Source organism: Cervus canadensis, chromosome 6 (genome assembly GCF_019320065.1).
Source record: "Cervus canadensis isolate Bull #8, Minnesota chromosome 6, ASM1932006v1, whole genome shotgun sequence".
Lineage (NCBI taxonomy): Eukaryota > Metazoa > Chordata > Mammalia > Artiodactyla > Cervidae > Cervus > Cervus canadensis.
Window position 1 is genome coordinate 54,805,199 of NC_057391.1, and position 13,598 is coordinate 54,818,796.

The following is a 13,598-nucleotide window of genomic DNA, read 5'->3' on the forward strand; positions in this document are numbered from 1 at the left end:
TCCCAACCCTGGATCGAACCCCCATCTCGTGTGTCTACTGCATTGGCGAGTAGTTTTTTATCACTGCACCACCTGGGAAGCCCAGTGTCTTGTTCAGTACTGTCCAGTAGAACTTTCTGTGATGATGGAAATTTGTTTCTGTTCTGTGCAGTATAGTAGTCATCAGCCACATGTGGTTACTGAGCAGTTGAAATATGGCTAGTGTGATTGAGGAACTGAATTTTTAATTTTGTTTAAACAGCCACATGTGGTTAGTGGCTACTGTGTTGAATAGCACAGAGCTGCTGATAAAATGGTTTTCGTTTATGAAAAAATATTGTAAAAACAAGGTTGCTAGGACAAAATAAAATCGGTCATTTAGTTCAGAAATATGCAAAATTTATTAAAACTACCCATATAATAAGAGTGGTTTATCTTTTTAGATTATTAAATAGGATATTGGTGGTCTATATCTAGTGATATAGGTAGTTTGGTAAATCTAGTGAATTAATTACCAAAATTGGCAAAATAATCCTAAGAATGCTAAAATGTTGGCTAATTTTTTTAAAATCACTTAATTAAAATAAAATTCCGAGAAATGCTGAAATTTTAGAATCACTACAAGATATGTTTTCTCACTGAGTATGTTAGAGACTATTCTACAGAACAAGTCTTTGTGAAATCAGTAAGTGTGAGAAGCTTAGCCCCTTGATTAAAGGTAGATGGGGTCTTCAGCAGTTGGCTTCTGCTGAGTCACCCTCTGCACACACGTCCCATTCCTTCAGCGTCAGCTGCAGCAGCCCTCGGGCAGTCACAGAAAGCGTGGGGCATTGGGCCTGTGGGCTGAAAGAGAAGCAGGCACTTCTGGAAGTTTTGGTATTAGGAGGAATATGTTGCTCTGATGAAACCTTCAGAGGTTTTCACAGCAGAGCAGAAATACCACTTCTGATTGTAGGCATCCCTAATGGCCCCGTCATCAACCAGGAGCAAAGTTATTTGTGTGATTTCTTTCCCAAGCCTCATCTCATCAAACATGTACTTGTAAGGAGAAAAATCCTAAGATTATGTGTAGTAAATGGTTGATGTGAATTTTAATCCTTGAATCTCTCTTCATGGATATATTCCTTCAGAATGAAATAATTATCAGTACTTTTAATCTGTGTTTAGAAAAAAAAGTTTTCATTTTTTACTTGAAATAAACCCCTCTAAGGATAGGAATCTATATAGTAGAAAATGCATCTGCTTGTATAAATAGGTTTTATTTTTCAAAATGTTGGGTTTTTTTGAATTTACAGTTAGAACTTCCAGGTTATATAACTGACATACAAATAATGAATTTAATGAATTTTTATTTTGAAATTGCTTTTATATGTATAATACATAAAATTTGCCTGTTTTGTGTTGTGTTTTATCTGATGATATCACATTTTACTCAGTTTAATCCTTAATGTTGTGCTTTTAAATTCATTTTTACCATCTTAAAGTGATGGAATGTCCATTTCAATTTGAAGATTTTCTTTTTTTTTTTATAATTCCATTTCATGCGTGTGTTTTGCATTTGTGACGATGTGGTGTTGTTTAAGTCTATAGAAGAACATGTGGAGCAGGTCAAACAAAACTGCGTAGCAGAAGATTGCCACATCAAGGTAGTGTTCCATGCTCTCAAATTTAGCTCATTCTTTAAGGTTCAAGGAGCTAACCCCTCATCTCTGATACTAACCATGATCTGCCCAGCTGGCTAACGAGTCAGAGTGCTCACTGCTCCCACACACCTCAGTGGCACAGGGCAGGAGATGCTCCACTGTGTCAGGCTTGAGCTGTCTTGCAGTTGGTTCTTCTCCTTGTTGCTTCCTGTCCCATCTTCACTTCTGTCCCTTTTCAAAATCTTTTATAGGCATGATTGTTTTATGTTTCCTCCTTCTTGATTCTGCCTCTTGTTTCCTTCCTGTCACCTTTGAGCATAACACTTTCCTCTCATCCATCTCCTTCATTCCTTTCTAACCGTTCTTCTCTCCAACTTCTTACTCCTATCTCATCACCCTTGTTTACAAATATTTCATTTCCTACGTGACTCCATTGTCTTCCTGTGTCTTTTTCTCTCACATTCTTGCTGCTGTATCTTTGTACACTTTTGCAAGAGACAAGAGACACATTTTCTTTTATAAACACTAATGAAAATTATGTTAGTTAATCTTTTGTGACAGTTACTCAGTATCCTGTAATCAAAATGGAAATTTTGTAATTGGGGTGATTACAGTGCATCAGAGAATCAGTTAATTCCACATTTAATTATCAACACACTAAAATTACTGGTATCTTCTTTCTTGCTGCTGCTACATTTTCTTCTTGTCCTTTTAAGTTTTGTGGGATATATGTATATCTTTATAGAGCTGTGCTGTGACAACTAAAACTACTGACGTGTGTCTTGTAGGTTGAAGCAGATCTGGGCTATCCAGGTGGAAAGGCAAAAATCATTCATAAAGAGTCGGATATGATCATGGCATTTTCCATTAACAAGGTAAATGCTTTAGTCATTATGAAGAATGTAGTACTTTGATTTAGTGAAATTGCTTAAAATTATTGACTCTGCCTTTGCTTTATAGGCAAACGGTAATGAAATTGTTTTGGCTTCAACACATGATGTACAAGAACTTGATATTACTTCTCTACTGGCCTGTCAATCATACATATGGATTGGAGAAGAATATGACAGAGAATCCAAAAGGTTTGCTTACCTTATGTAGTCAATTTATTTATTTTTAACACCGAAAATGTTTTGCATGTGGTATAGTAGTTGATTTTAAATATAGCTTTCTTCAAAGAGTCTGTTAAATGGTTATGCTTGTGATTTGAATTGTCTTGAAAACTATGTGTCTCTCTCTCCCTTCATTTGGGAAGGAGACAAACATAACTAGTTTAGCTGCCAATAAAAGGCTCTCCTTTACTTCAGTGTACAAATTACTCCTGTTTCTTTCATTAGACCCTGAGCTATTCCTAGGGTTTGAGTCAGAATAATCCTCAAAGCCTAATGCCAATTACCGACATTTAACTCCAAAGAAATGTCAGAAATTTACACAATGGTAAATAAATTTAGCTGATTTGGATAATTACGATAAAAAGCAGATTATATATTAAGTAGACTGAGTCATATTTACTAATTTTCAGTGTTTCTGCTTATCTCCTTTTAAGCATACCTTTTTTTTTTTTTAAGATAACAATGTAGACAACCTTACTTTTCAGTAAAACTCTGGACACCGCACCAAGAGTGCAGGAACACTTTCCTATTTTGGGGTGTCTCCTCCACGTTTGCCCTCCCTCTTCTTTTCTCCAGACTCTTGGAAATTTTATGTACTGGGAATGGTGCTAGGATAGCCTCTTCCACTGTTCTGGTTCTTGCTTGTTAGTATAGAATATAACTAAGTTGCAGTCATACTTCAGGGTAGATGGAACTGTGTTATGTAACAATTAAAAATCAACATTTTAATGTTATAACTGATACCTCACTTTAGGAAAACTTTTAACTCAGATTTCTTTAAAATGTATGAATTTTCTAAATGGGTATCTGTACTTGAAGAGAACATAAAATCTTTTTCTGTACAGGATAAAAAGCCAATCTGTGTTAAATACTTCAAAACAAACATTTGCTCTAATTTGTACTACAGAATTCCCCCAAACATTTAACTTATATTTTGCCTAAATGCAAAAAGCTAACCAGTACTAAAATTGGCGATGATTAGGAAGGACTTTTACCTAAGTTTTCCTCATGCATATTTATTCATTTTATTTTTTTAAAATAAAGACTGTCCTTTGGGTAGATAAAAAGGTCTGTAATGGGAATTTGTGTTGAAAAATGGAACTTTCACAGTAACACACAAATGTTTTCCACAGTTCAGATGATATTGATTATCGTGGTTCCACTACAACTCTTTATCAACCCACTGCAACATCCTATTCAGCAAGTCAGGTGCATCCATCTTCATCTCTGCCATGGCTGGGCAGTGGACAGACTAGCACGGGAGCGAGTGTGGTATGTCATTTACTACTAGGTATGGTGTCTGGATATGGACTCGCTCAAAAGTAGGTTTAAATCACTTTGACATAGGAATGGTGGGCTGAAGATCTGAAGCCCTGACCAGGAAGTAGTTAGTACACCATAATGACGATAGCTAACGTGCTGTGAGTTTGTGTCAGGTGCATGCTTTTTTTTTTTCTCATAACAACCTAAGTGATTTTCATTTTATAAATGAGCAAACTGAGAGGCACACAGTGGTAAACAGAGACGGAAAGGAACTCGTGTCTACTCTGTGTTTGAAAAGTGCGCCAGTAACATTATTGTTAATCATGGTAGTTAAGGGGGGGGGGTCCCATTCTCATGTTCTGCTCTGAAGAATCTGGAGATGGTTCTGATTGTCCTCAGGGACGGGCACTTGGAGGAGAGTTCCCTTTATCCCTAGATGAAGCTGCTCGGTGTCCTCACAGTCCACACAGACCAGGGCCAAGCCATCAAGTGACTGTGCTTCTCCAGCCTGTTCAGACAAGTGTCATGTATTTAGGGGGTCAGAAAATCCACAACAGGGTTTATTTTAGTAATAATCCAGTGTGAGAGAATAAATGTTATTAGAATTATAGAATTAGACGTGGCCTGAAGCATATCCTTCCTTATCTCTTCTGTGATGCCACAATGTAAATTCATTTTCATCTTCTTTTAAAGCTTATGAAAAGAAATCTCCATAATGTTAAAAGAATGACGTCACACCCAGTCCATCAGTACTGTAAGTGTTTTATTCATTATCAAAGAACTGTGAGTGGCCTATATCATTTTGAAGCTGGCTTATAGAATTGGAAGTACTGGAACCCTTTCTTTAGCTTTATATCTTAAGTTTTTGCTTTTCCTCTTGCATCTCAGATCTTACAGGTGCTCAGGATGGCAGTGTACGAATGTTTGAATGGACACGACCTCAGCAGCTTGTCTGTTTCCGCCAAGCTGGCAATGCAAGAGTCACCAGATTATATTTTAATTCACAGGGCAACAAGGTTAGTTCTAGGGGGTTATTACTAAATTCATCTGAAAATAATTGTGGATATTTATGAATAAATGGCTAGTAAAGCTACATCTAAAAACAAATTCAGTCACTATAGATTTAAGCTTAGCAGGCAGTTTAGAATGGAAAAGTGAGAGACTTTATTTTTGGGGGGGGCTCCAAAATCACTTCAGATGGTGGCTGCAGCCATGAAAGTAAAAGACATTTGCTTCTTGGAAGAAAAGCTGTGACCAACCTACATTGCATATTAAAAAGCAGAGACATCACTTTGCTGATAAGGGTCTGTCTAGTCACAGCTATGGTTTTTCCAGTAGTCACATATAGATATGAGAGTTGGACTATAAAGAAAGCTGAGCACCAAAGAATTGATGCTTTTAAAACTGTGGTGTTGGAGAAGACTCTTGAGTGTCTCTTGGACTGCAAAGAGATCCAGCCAGTCCATCTTCATTGGAAGGACTGATGCTGAAGCTGAAACTCCAATACTTTGGCCACCTGATGCGAAGAACTGACTCACTTGAAAAGACCCTGATGCTGGGAAAGATTGAAGGTAGGAGGAGAAGGGGATAACAGAGGATGAGATGCTTGGATGGCATCACCGACTCAATAGACATGAGCTTGAGCAAGGTCTGGAAGTTGGTGATGGACAGGGAAGCCTGGCGTGCTGCAGTCCATGGAGTCACAAAGAGTTGCATACAAATGAGTGACTGAAGTGAACTGAGGCAGTTTGGTGTCTGTTATATAGCCCTTTGGCTCTCAATAAGAGTATAAATCCACAGAATTTTGTGTGGATCAATTAATCATCCACTTACAGATACACTAAATATTCTGTGATTGTAAAGAATTCTGTTTTTGTTGCATGTGTTGATGGTCCCCCTGTGTGAAGTTAGACACCTGAGAGAAACCAGGTTTCTCCCCCCCTAAATTATACTACAGAAATTCGGAGTAAAGCAGTGAAATAGGCCTGGAAAAGCCTTTAAAAGGTGGCAGGATATTTGCAGTACTTGGGGTTTCCTGAGAACTGCAGCAGCAGGAGCGTATGTACAGGCAGGATGTTGGTAAAGTGGGACTGAGTAACTCTCCTTTTGATAAGTGATTTTACCTTTGACATGGCTACTCAGAAGCTGTGTTTAATTCACACTATTCTTACAGTGTGGTGTTGCGGATGGAGAGGGTTTTCTGAGTATCTGGCAAGTAAACCAAACTGCATCAAATCCTAAACCTTACATGGTAAGTAAGTATCAGTCAGTATTCCCGGGGTACATGCAGAGGCTGCCTTGTTTGTGAAGTGTTTGCTTCAGACAGCAAATCCCACTGGTAGATCTGTTGGGAAAGGGACCGCTCTGCCAGGAACCACAGCCCAGCACCCATCATTGCCTTCATTCTAGATCAAAATAAGCAAAGACGTTGGTTTTCACAGCTTGAACGATGACCATTGTATTTGAAAATTTTTAGGGGCCTTCCCTGTGTGTAGTACTATTTAAGACACGTTTTTATTATACCTTTATCCATTTTGAAATCTCTAACTTCTTAATGATAGAGTTTTATAGTGATTCATTTTAGGTACTGTAATAACCAGACAGGTTCCATGCATGCCAATTTGCTCCAGAGTATTACTTACTAGATTTTAAAATAACCAATCCCCATAGGCGACTTCATCCATTAATCCAAATCCCGTTTCAGTCATTTGATGATGCAGATGAGCATGTCTGGAGATGTTTCTCTTAAATTAATACATTAGAGACTGTATCATAAAGTCTTTATGGAAGTGACCATCAACCTACCCTCTGGCCTTTGTCATTTCTGTAAGATACCAAAATAATTCCAAACAGAAAAATGTCTATTTTATTTTAAATACCCTGCTCCTCCTGACTCCTCACCTCCAAGTTTCTGTTCTTCCACACCTGATCCAAAAAGGAGAGTCATGTCTGTCTCAGTAAGTGGTTCGCTACTGCTCTGGAACATCCTCAGGCAGCCTTGGGCAACCTTAAACCTGTGGGTTATTTTGCAGGACCACTTTTGACTTTGTTTTTTATTATTGCTCTTTACCTGGGGTGAGGGCAGGGCCCACAGAGGTGGTAAGGAAGGTAGATATCTATATTAAGGTTACAGTTTGACTTGGAGTCCTTCAGGTTTAAGACTAGATGGACATGTAGGAATTGTTGCTCTTTGGGTGGTGGCTGTTTGTTATGATTTAATATTATTAAAGCTTATTAAATGTATTTGAGATAAGCACTGAAATTGCCTGGGCCCTTAATGTAATTAAATTGCTTGCTTAAATTCATGTACTTGGTGTTTTATCCCTTTGTTACATAATCTAAAAAAATCACCTTTAATTCCATGTTTTTACGAACTTCTTTAAGTTTGATATTAGCCAAATAATGTGCAGGTGACAGCAAATCCTATCATTTACTCTTTATTCTTGATTTTAAAAACTGCTCACAGCCTGTGCATGTAGTCAGTGATTGGCAGAGCTGTGTGTGGGCGTCCCACATTTCACTGGGCTCTGAGATAACCCCAGCTGCACTTCGTTCCCACAGAGCTGGCAATGCCACAGTAAAGCCACAAGTGACTTTGCGTTTGTTACCTCTTCAAGTCTAGTCGCCACATCTGGACACTCCAATGACAATAGGTAGGTTGACAAAGATGCAAACCAGAAATAAGCCTATTTTAGGCAGAAAGGCACTCTTGCTAGGAAGTATGGATTTCTATATTTAGTCAGGTTTTTCCACCTCAGATATACAAAAGCTTTGTTACAAATTCTTTGGAGTAGTTTTCCTTATCAGAAAGAGGCCAAAATTACTCTGTGTAATCTATTAATAAGTTTTTTTGTGGAATTTTTTTTAACTGCTGTTAAATGCTGGCAGATTTTTGAGACTGTAGCATTCTCAACATTTTCTTTGCCTCCGATTGTTTTCATTGGCAGCATGTGCCCATGAATGATGCCTCTCCTTTCCCTGTGGTGTTGATGCCCAGGGACAGAGAAGCATCTCTTCTACTCAGGAAATAATGACTCATTTTCCCTGAAGTAATAATGGAAGAGAGAGAGGGCCAGGAGATGAGATGGGGACGAGTCAGGTGGGACCATGTGAGACACAGAGCCCTGTAGTTTGAAAAGGATAGACTCTTGGAAGAGATATATCCTCAGTCCTAACCTCTACCCTTGTCCTAGTCGAGAATCACTACTTTATAAATGTAAGTGAACCAAAAAACCATAAGACTCAATAAGTAAAAATATTTGTTGTAAGGACATAGTTTATGCCAGTGATGACTTAGAACAACTTGTCTATGATGTATTTTTATTAGAAATGTATGCCTCTGGGACACATTGATAACACCCGGAAATAGCCTCATTCATGGTGAGTCAACTCTTCGATTTTCATTATGCTATGAAAAGTGCTTTCCTGGTTTTAGCTAGTAAATTTAGTGTGTATAGTTTGTTCATGGGTTAAAAATGGAGAAATATATAGAATGAATAAAATTCTAAAATTTAACTAGAATATCTGGCTGGCTTGCTGAGGTAAATATGTATGGTCACAGACATCCAGCTAGGCTAGAATAATCTTTGTGTTGTATTCCCTTCAGAAAATATGGTATGGGGAGTGGTGCTACTAACAAGTCTTCCCAGATGGTGCTAGTGGTAAAAAACCCACCAGCCAATGCAGCAGTCACAGGAGACGAGAGTTCGATCCCTGGGTTGGGAAGATCCCCTGAAGGAAGTCATGGCAATCCACGCCAGTATTCTTGCCTGTAGAATCCCACGGACAGAGGAGCCTGGTGGGCTTCAGTCCATATGGTTGCAGAGTCAAGACTATTGAGGGAGTTAGTGGCAAAGTATTTATTGAGCTCAACAGAAATGAGATATTTTAAAGAATTAAACCTAACCATAAAATAAAAATTAACTTTATGATGAATTAGAAATATGAACAATGCCAATTGAACATTATTCCTTTTGTGACACTGTTTCCAGATTGCCATCCTAAAGATCAGTCTTCCACACAATGCCACCAAAAGTGCTCAAAGCTCTAGTAAGTTTTGAGTTAAACAAAGCTAGGTGGACTTAAAAAAAAAACAAAGATTTCTTTTATGATGAAGATTTATTATTTGAGACATGTAATTTTCAATTTTGATTGAAAAATTCTTTTTTTGGTGAATAATTATTAACATCTTTTAAATTAATATTAAAGCTTTAATCATATTAGAATGCAGAGGGTCCCAGGAAGGATAGCTTCTTAATTTGTAGCTGGCAGTTTTCACACTAGTGTAGTTTTAATTACTTTGCTAAGAAGAACTTTATTTTTGAAGTATAGTTGATTTACAATGTTAATTTCTGCTATGTAGCAGAGATTCAGTTGTACATACATTCTTTTATGGTTTATCACAGGATATTAAATATGGTTCCCTGTGCTCTAGAGAACTTTTGATGTGGCTTTATGTATCAGCAGGTACTGTGGAAGGGTAAATACTTGTTATTGGTGTGTATTAGTAAAGACATCGAGTATCACTGAGAAGCTTGTTCTCCTCTGCACTTTGGCTTCTGCATTCTTTGGAGACAGTATAGCTTAGGTAGGGCTTAAATTTCCTGTGTATATGTGTGTTTTCACACTGAGAATAAGGAGTTTTTTTCTGTCAGTGCTTGCCATCTTTTTAGTTTGCTCATGATTATAGAAATTTAGAAGAGAAACTGTGACAGTAATTTCTGTATTACTGTAATGTGTATTTAAAAATTACCAGCAGTGCCAGAGTAGACACGGTTTGGGAAGGGCTCTTGATGTTTCTCTTCAGGTTTCACATGCCATGATCATGGTGCCACGGTGCTTCAGTATGCGCCAAAACAGCAACTCCTCATATCTGGAGGCAGGAAAGGATACATCTGCATTTTTGACATCAGGCAGAGACAGCTAATGCGCACATTCCAGGCGCATGACTCTGCTATTAAGGCATTGGCTCTTGACCCCTGTGAGGAATATTTTACTACAGGTTCAGCAGAAGGTAACATCAAGGTGAGTCAGTATGAGAGATGTGTGAATGTGCTATTACGTTTATCTTCTGTCAAGGCTGATTGGGAAGGGGAACCAAAGCAAAAAACTCACCACCCTCTTCATGTGAATACTGTCTCTTGCTTCCTTCCTTCCTTCTGTGTGGTTCCTGTTAGGACCTAGAAAACCAGATGAACTCAGTATATTCTCAGGTCATTAAAAAGCTTTAAAGAACTCTATGTGTTTAATTAACACATGGAGTTTCTGGGGACCTCCTCCCCTCTCCCCACCTCTGTCTCCAGCCCCTGACTCTATTTTGCACAGTTGAGATTTCCAGATAAGTGAGGCAGTACTGTTCTTTTATACTGCCCCAGGGCCAAAGCTTAGTATGTTAGGAATGTATTTAATTGAACTAGAGATGGGGTTATATATGGTTAATATGAATCAAGAGGATGTGAAAAGAATTTGAAAGAAGGTACAGGGAACTGTAAGGATAGTAAATGAGCCCTGTGAGTGCTGTTATTTCTAATTAAATAAGCTCTTGGGAAAGAGGTCGTTGAGGGGAAGGTTGGGCTTTAAAGAGGTCATTTGGGCTGGGAGAACACAAGTGAAGGCCATGGTTTTGAAAGTTTCTCGTCTCTTTCTTAAAAGACTTACAGTTTGTTTTCACGTTTTCCTCTAAACTAGGTTTGGAGATTGACAGGCCGTGGCCTAATTCATTCATTTAAAAATGAACACGCTAAACAGTCCATATTCAGGAACCTGGGGGCTGGAGTCATGCAGATCGACATCACCCAGGGCAACCGGATCTTCTCCTGTGGGGCAGACGGGACATTGAAAACCAGGGTTTTGCCCAGTGCTTTTAACATCCCTCATAGAATTCTTGACATTCTGTAGGCTTAAAGGTTGGGGCTTTATTTTTATAAACACTTCAGTTAAAAACTCCCTGCAGAAATTATTAGGCATTTCTGCTCTCCAAGCAGTTGTTTACCCATTGAAAACAATACAGAGAATCTCTGTGTAGACTCTGATCCAAGGTGAACGTTAGGCCGAGTTGTGCCTATGTGGGCTGGTAGAATGACTGTGCATGTAACCTTTTATCATGCTGACAATATTTAAATAAAGCAAAACCTAGTGTTGTATGAAGGGTAGCTATTCTTTACAGCATTTAGCAAACCTGACTCAGAAAACAATCAAGGTTAGAAGTTAGCCTGTAACTAAGTTATAATAATGAGAAGGACTTTTACACCAAATCTAGGAAGAAAATGTTGCTGTTTCAGGTTTTTCTTCCTATTCTTACCACTGATTGTAGCATGCCTGCTGTCTCCTTTGTTGAATGAAGAACAGTCAAAAGGAGTTAGAAGCTCCAGGTCACCAGAAACATTGGAGCCATGTGCAGTGACTAGTTCTCTGCTGTGAGAGGTTGTTCCCATTCTTTCCTGCTGAATATTTTTCCTGTTAGTGTTTATACTGAGCTAGTACTGTAATTTGCAAATGAGTGCAAATTTAAATGCAATGTTTTCCTCACAATTTGCACATTCACATTTTTTGGACTGCTAGTTTTTCTATTTAAATATTTGCCTTCATGTTAGGAATGTAATACGTGGACATGACATATTTGTAGTTAACCAAAACATACCAAGTTAATACTTCATTTTTTAGTCTAATTTAGTACTTATTCTTTTCACTATTCAAGGTTAAACACCCCCAACATTTGAAGGCTATGTTGAAACTACACCAGTAGAGCATTTCATATCATAATTAAAATGAATGTTAGGCTTTTTGTGGCCAGTTAATAGTTGATGAGATTGGTGATATTATTTATTACCACAGCCTATTGTATAAACTATGCAGAGTTAAATATTATTTGCTTGAAAAATATTAGCCACTGTTGTCATATTTTGATGTACTTCTTGGTTATGACCAAAAATATGTTCTTGAAATATTGAAACCAGTGTCTGTGTGTTTAAATGTTTACCAGCAAATTGTCTCATCATGTTAATGAGAATGTTTAATGCCTGTGTGGTAAATAGTAAAATACAATGGCATCAAAGCACCTTTCTCTGAAGGCAGTGTGGTATTTAGGCTGTGAAATACATATGTAAAAGAAAAATAAATGTTATTTGTTAGAGTTTTATCTCAGTTTGGTGTGGCATTCTTTGATAATATTTATAACAGTGACATCATTTTAACTTTAATAAAACTTTGCTTAACTATTGGAAAATTCTTAAGATATTAGGCAGTTCATTCACTTGCAAATATTTATGAGTGTCTTCTATATGAGAAGCCATTTTAGGAAACGGGATATAGAGGTGACCAGACAGAAGGCGCGCGATGTTGCGGTTTAGTAGGGTAAGAACTAATATTACTTTATCTTCTTGTTGATTGAAGTTAAGAGTGCATTTTGGTGTCCACACTGGTGAAGGAGCTAAGCTGGGGATGGTCCTCATGTGGACTGGTGAAGAAAAGAGGAGGGAGGATGCCTAAATACATAGGAACACAAATTCGACAAAAATTATAAGCATACACATACACTTACCTGGGCTTTTCCCAATGGTTAAGCAGGTGAAGAATCCGCCTGCAATGCAGGAGACAAGCATGTGATCCATGGGTCAGTAAGATCCCCTGGAGGAGGAAATGGCAACCCACTCCAATATTCTTGCCTGGAAAATCCTAGGGACAAAGAAGTTTGGTGGGCGGCAGTTCATGGGGTCACAAAAGAGTCGGACATGACTGAGCATACATGCACATACACTTACCACAGTTCTGCATACAGTAACTTCTATATGTTACATTCCCCCCATCACTGTATGTATTATACTAAAATAGTACCTGGTGATTTGGTCAATCTGTAAGATAATAAAATTTTTCAAAATTGTAGATGATTTACAGTACTGTGCTAGGTGTGCAGCAAAGTGATTCAGTTACATGTGTTTTTTCCAATTCTTTTCCATTATATTGAATGCAGTTCTCTGTGCTCTGCAGTAAATCCTTGTTTATCTGTTTTGTATATAGTGATGTGTATCTATTAATCCCATACTCCTGATTTAGCCCCCATACCCGTTTGGTGACTGTAAGTTTGTTTTCTATGTCTGTAAGTCTGTTTCTGTTTTGTAAATAAGTTCATTTGTATTATTTTTTTAGATTTCACATATAAATGATATCATTTGTCTTTCTCTGAAGGTTTACTTAGTATGAAAATCTTGAGGTCTATCCATATTACTGCAAATGGCAGCATTTTATTCTTTTTAATGGCTGCATAGTATTCCATTGTGTATATATACACCATGTCTTCTTTATCCATTCATCTGTTGTAAACAGTGCTACTGTGAACACTGGGTGCATGTATTTTCAACTTAAGAGTTTTCATCTTTTCTGGATATATGCCCAGGAGTGGGATTGCAGGATCATATATGCTAAATCTAGTTTTAGTTTTTTTTTTTTGAGGAACCTCCATACTGTTTTCCATAATGGCTGCTGGAATTTACATTCCAGCCCAACAGTGTAGGAGGGTTCCCATTTCTCCACACCCTCTCCAGCACTTATTGTTTGTAGATTTTTGGTGATGGCCATTCTGATCTGCATGAAGTGATACTACTCC

General features: G+C 37.9%; 1 protein-coding gene and 1 long non-coding RNA gene across 4 annotated transcripts in view; one reads left to right on the forward strand and one right to left on the reverse strand.

Moving 5' to 3' along the window:
- The window catches only part of DMXL2 (Dmx like 2), a 169,486-nt gene extending 157,352 nt beyond the window's left edge, over positions 1 to 12,134 (forward strand). The window contains exons 34-44 of one of the 3 annotated variants that reach the window (XM_043471987.1): positions 1,563 to 1,625; positions 2,411 to 2,497; positions 2,583 to 2,704; positions 3,868 to 4,006; positions 4,691 to 4,751; positions 4,886 to 5,013; positions 6,171 to 6,248; positions 7,559 to 7,650; positions 8,325 to 8,377; positions 9,804 to 10,021; positions 10,685 to 12,134. In XM_043471987.1, the coding sequence (XP_043327922.1) occupies positions 1,563 to 1,625; positions 2,411 to 2,497; positions 2,583 to 2,704; positions 3,868 to 4,006; positions 4,691 to 4,751; positions 4,886 to 5,013; positions 6,171 to 6,248; positions 7,559 to 7,650; positions 8,325 to 8,377; positions 9,804 to 10,021; positions 10,685 to 10,894 (1,251 nt within the window). In that variant the 3' untranslated portion in view covers positions 10,895 to 12,134. Of the gene's footprint in view, positions 1 to 1,562; positions 1,626 to 2,410; positions 2,498 to 2,582; positions 2,705 to 3,867; positions 4,007 to 4,690; positions 4,752 to 4,885; positions 5,014 to 6,170; positions 6,249 to 7,558; positions 7,651 to 8,324; positions 8,378 to 8,988; positions 9,572 to 9,803; positions 10,022 to 10,684 lie in introns of those variants that run through there. The other 2 variants (XM_043471988.1, XM_043471989.1) reach the window with 2 other exon arrangements.
- Positions 9,637 to 12,670, reverse strand: LOC122443605. Its single transcript, XR_006270070.1, has 4 exons — positions 12,537 to 12,670; positions 10,655 to 10,812; positions 10,112 to 10,176; positions 9,637 to 9,869 (listed from the first exon to the last, which is right to left on the reverse strand). It is a non-coding gene; the product is annotated as an uncharacterized LOC122443605 (long non-coding RNA).
- Between the last annotated feature and the right edge of the window lie 928 nt (positions 12,671 to 13,598).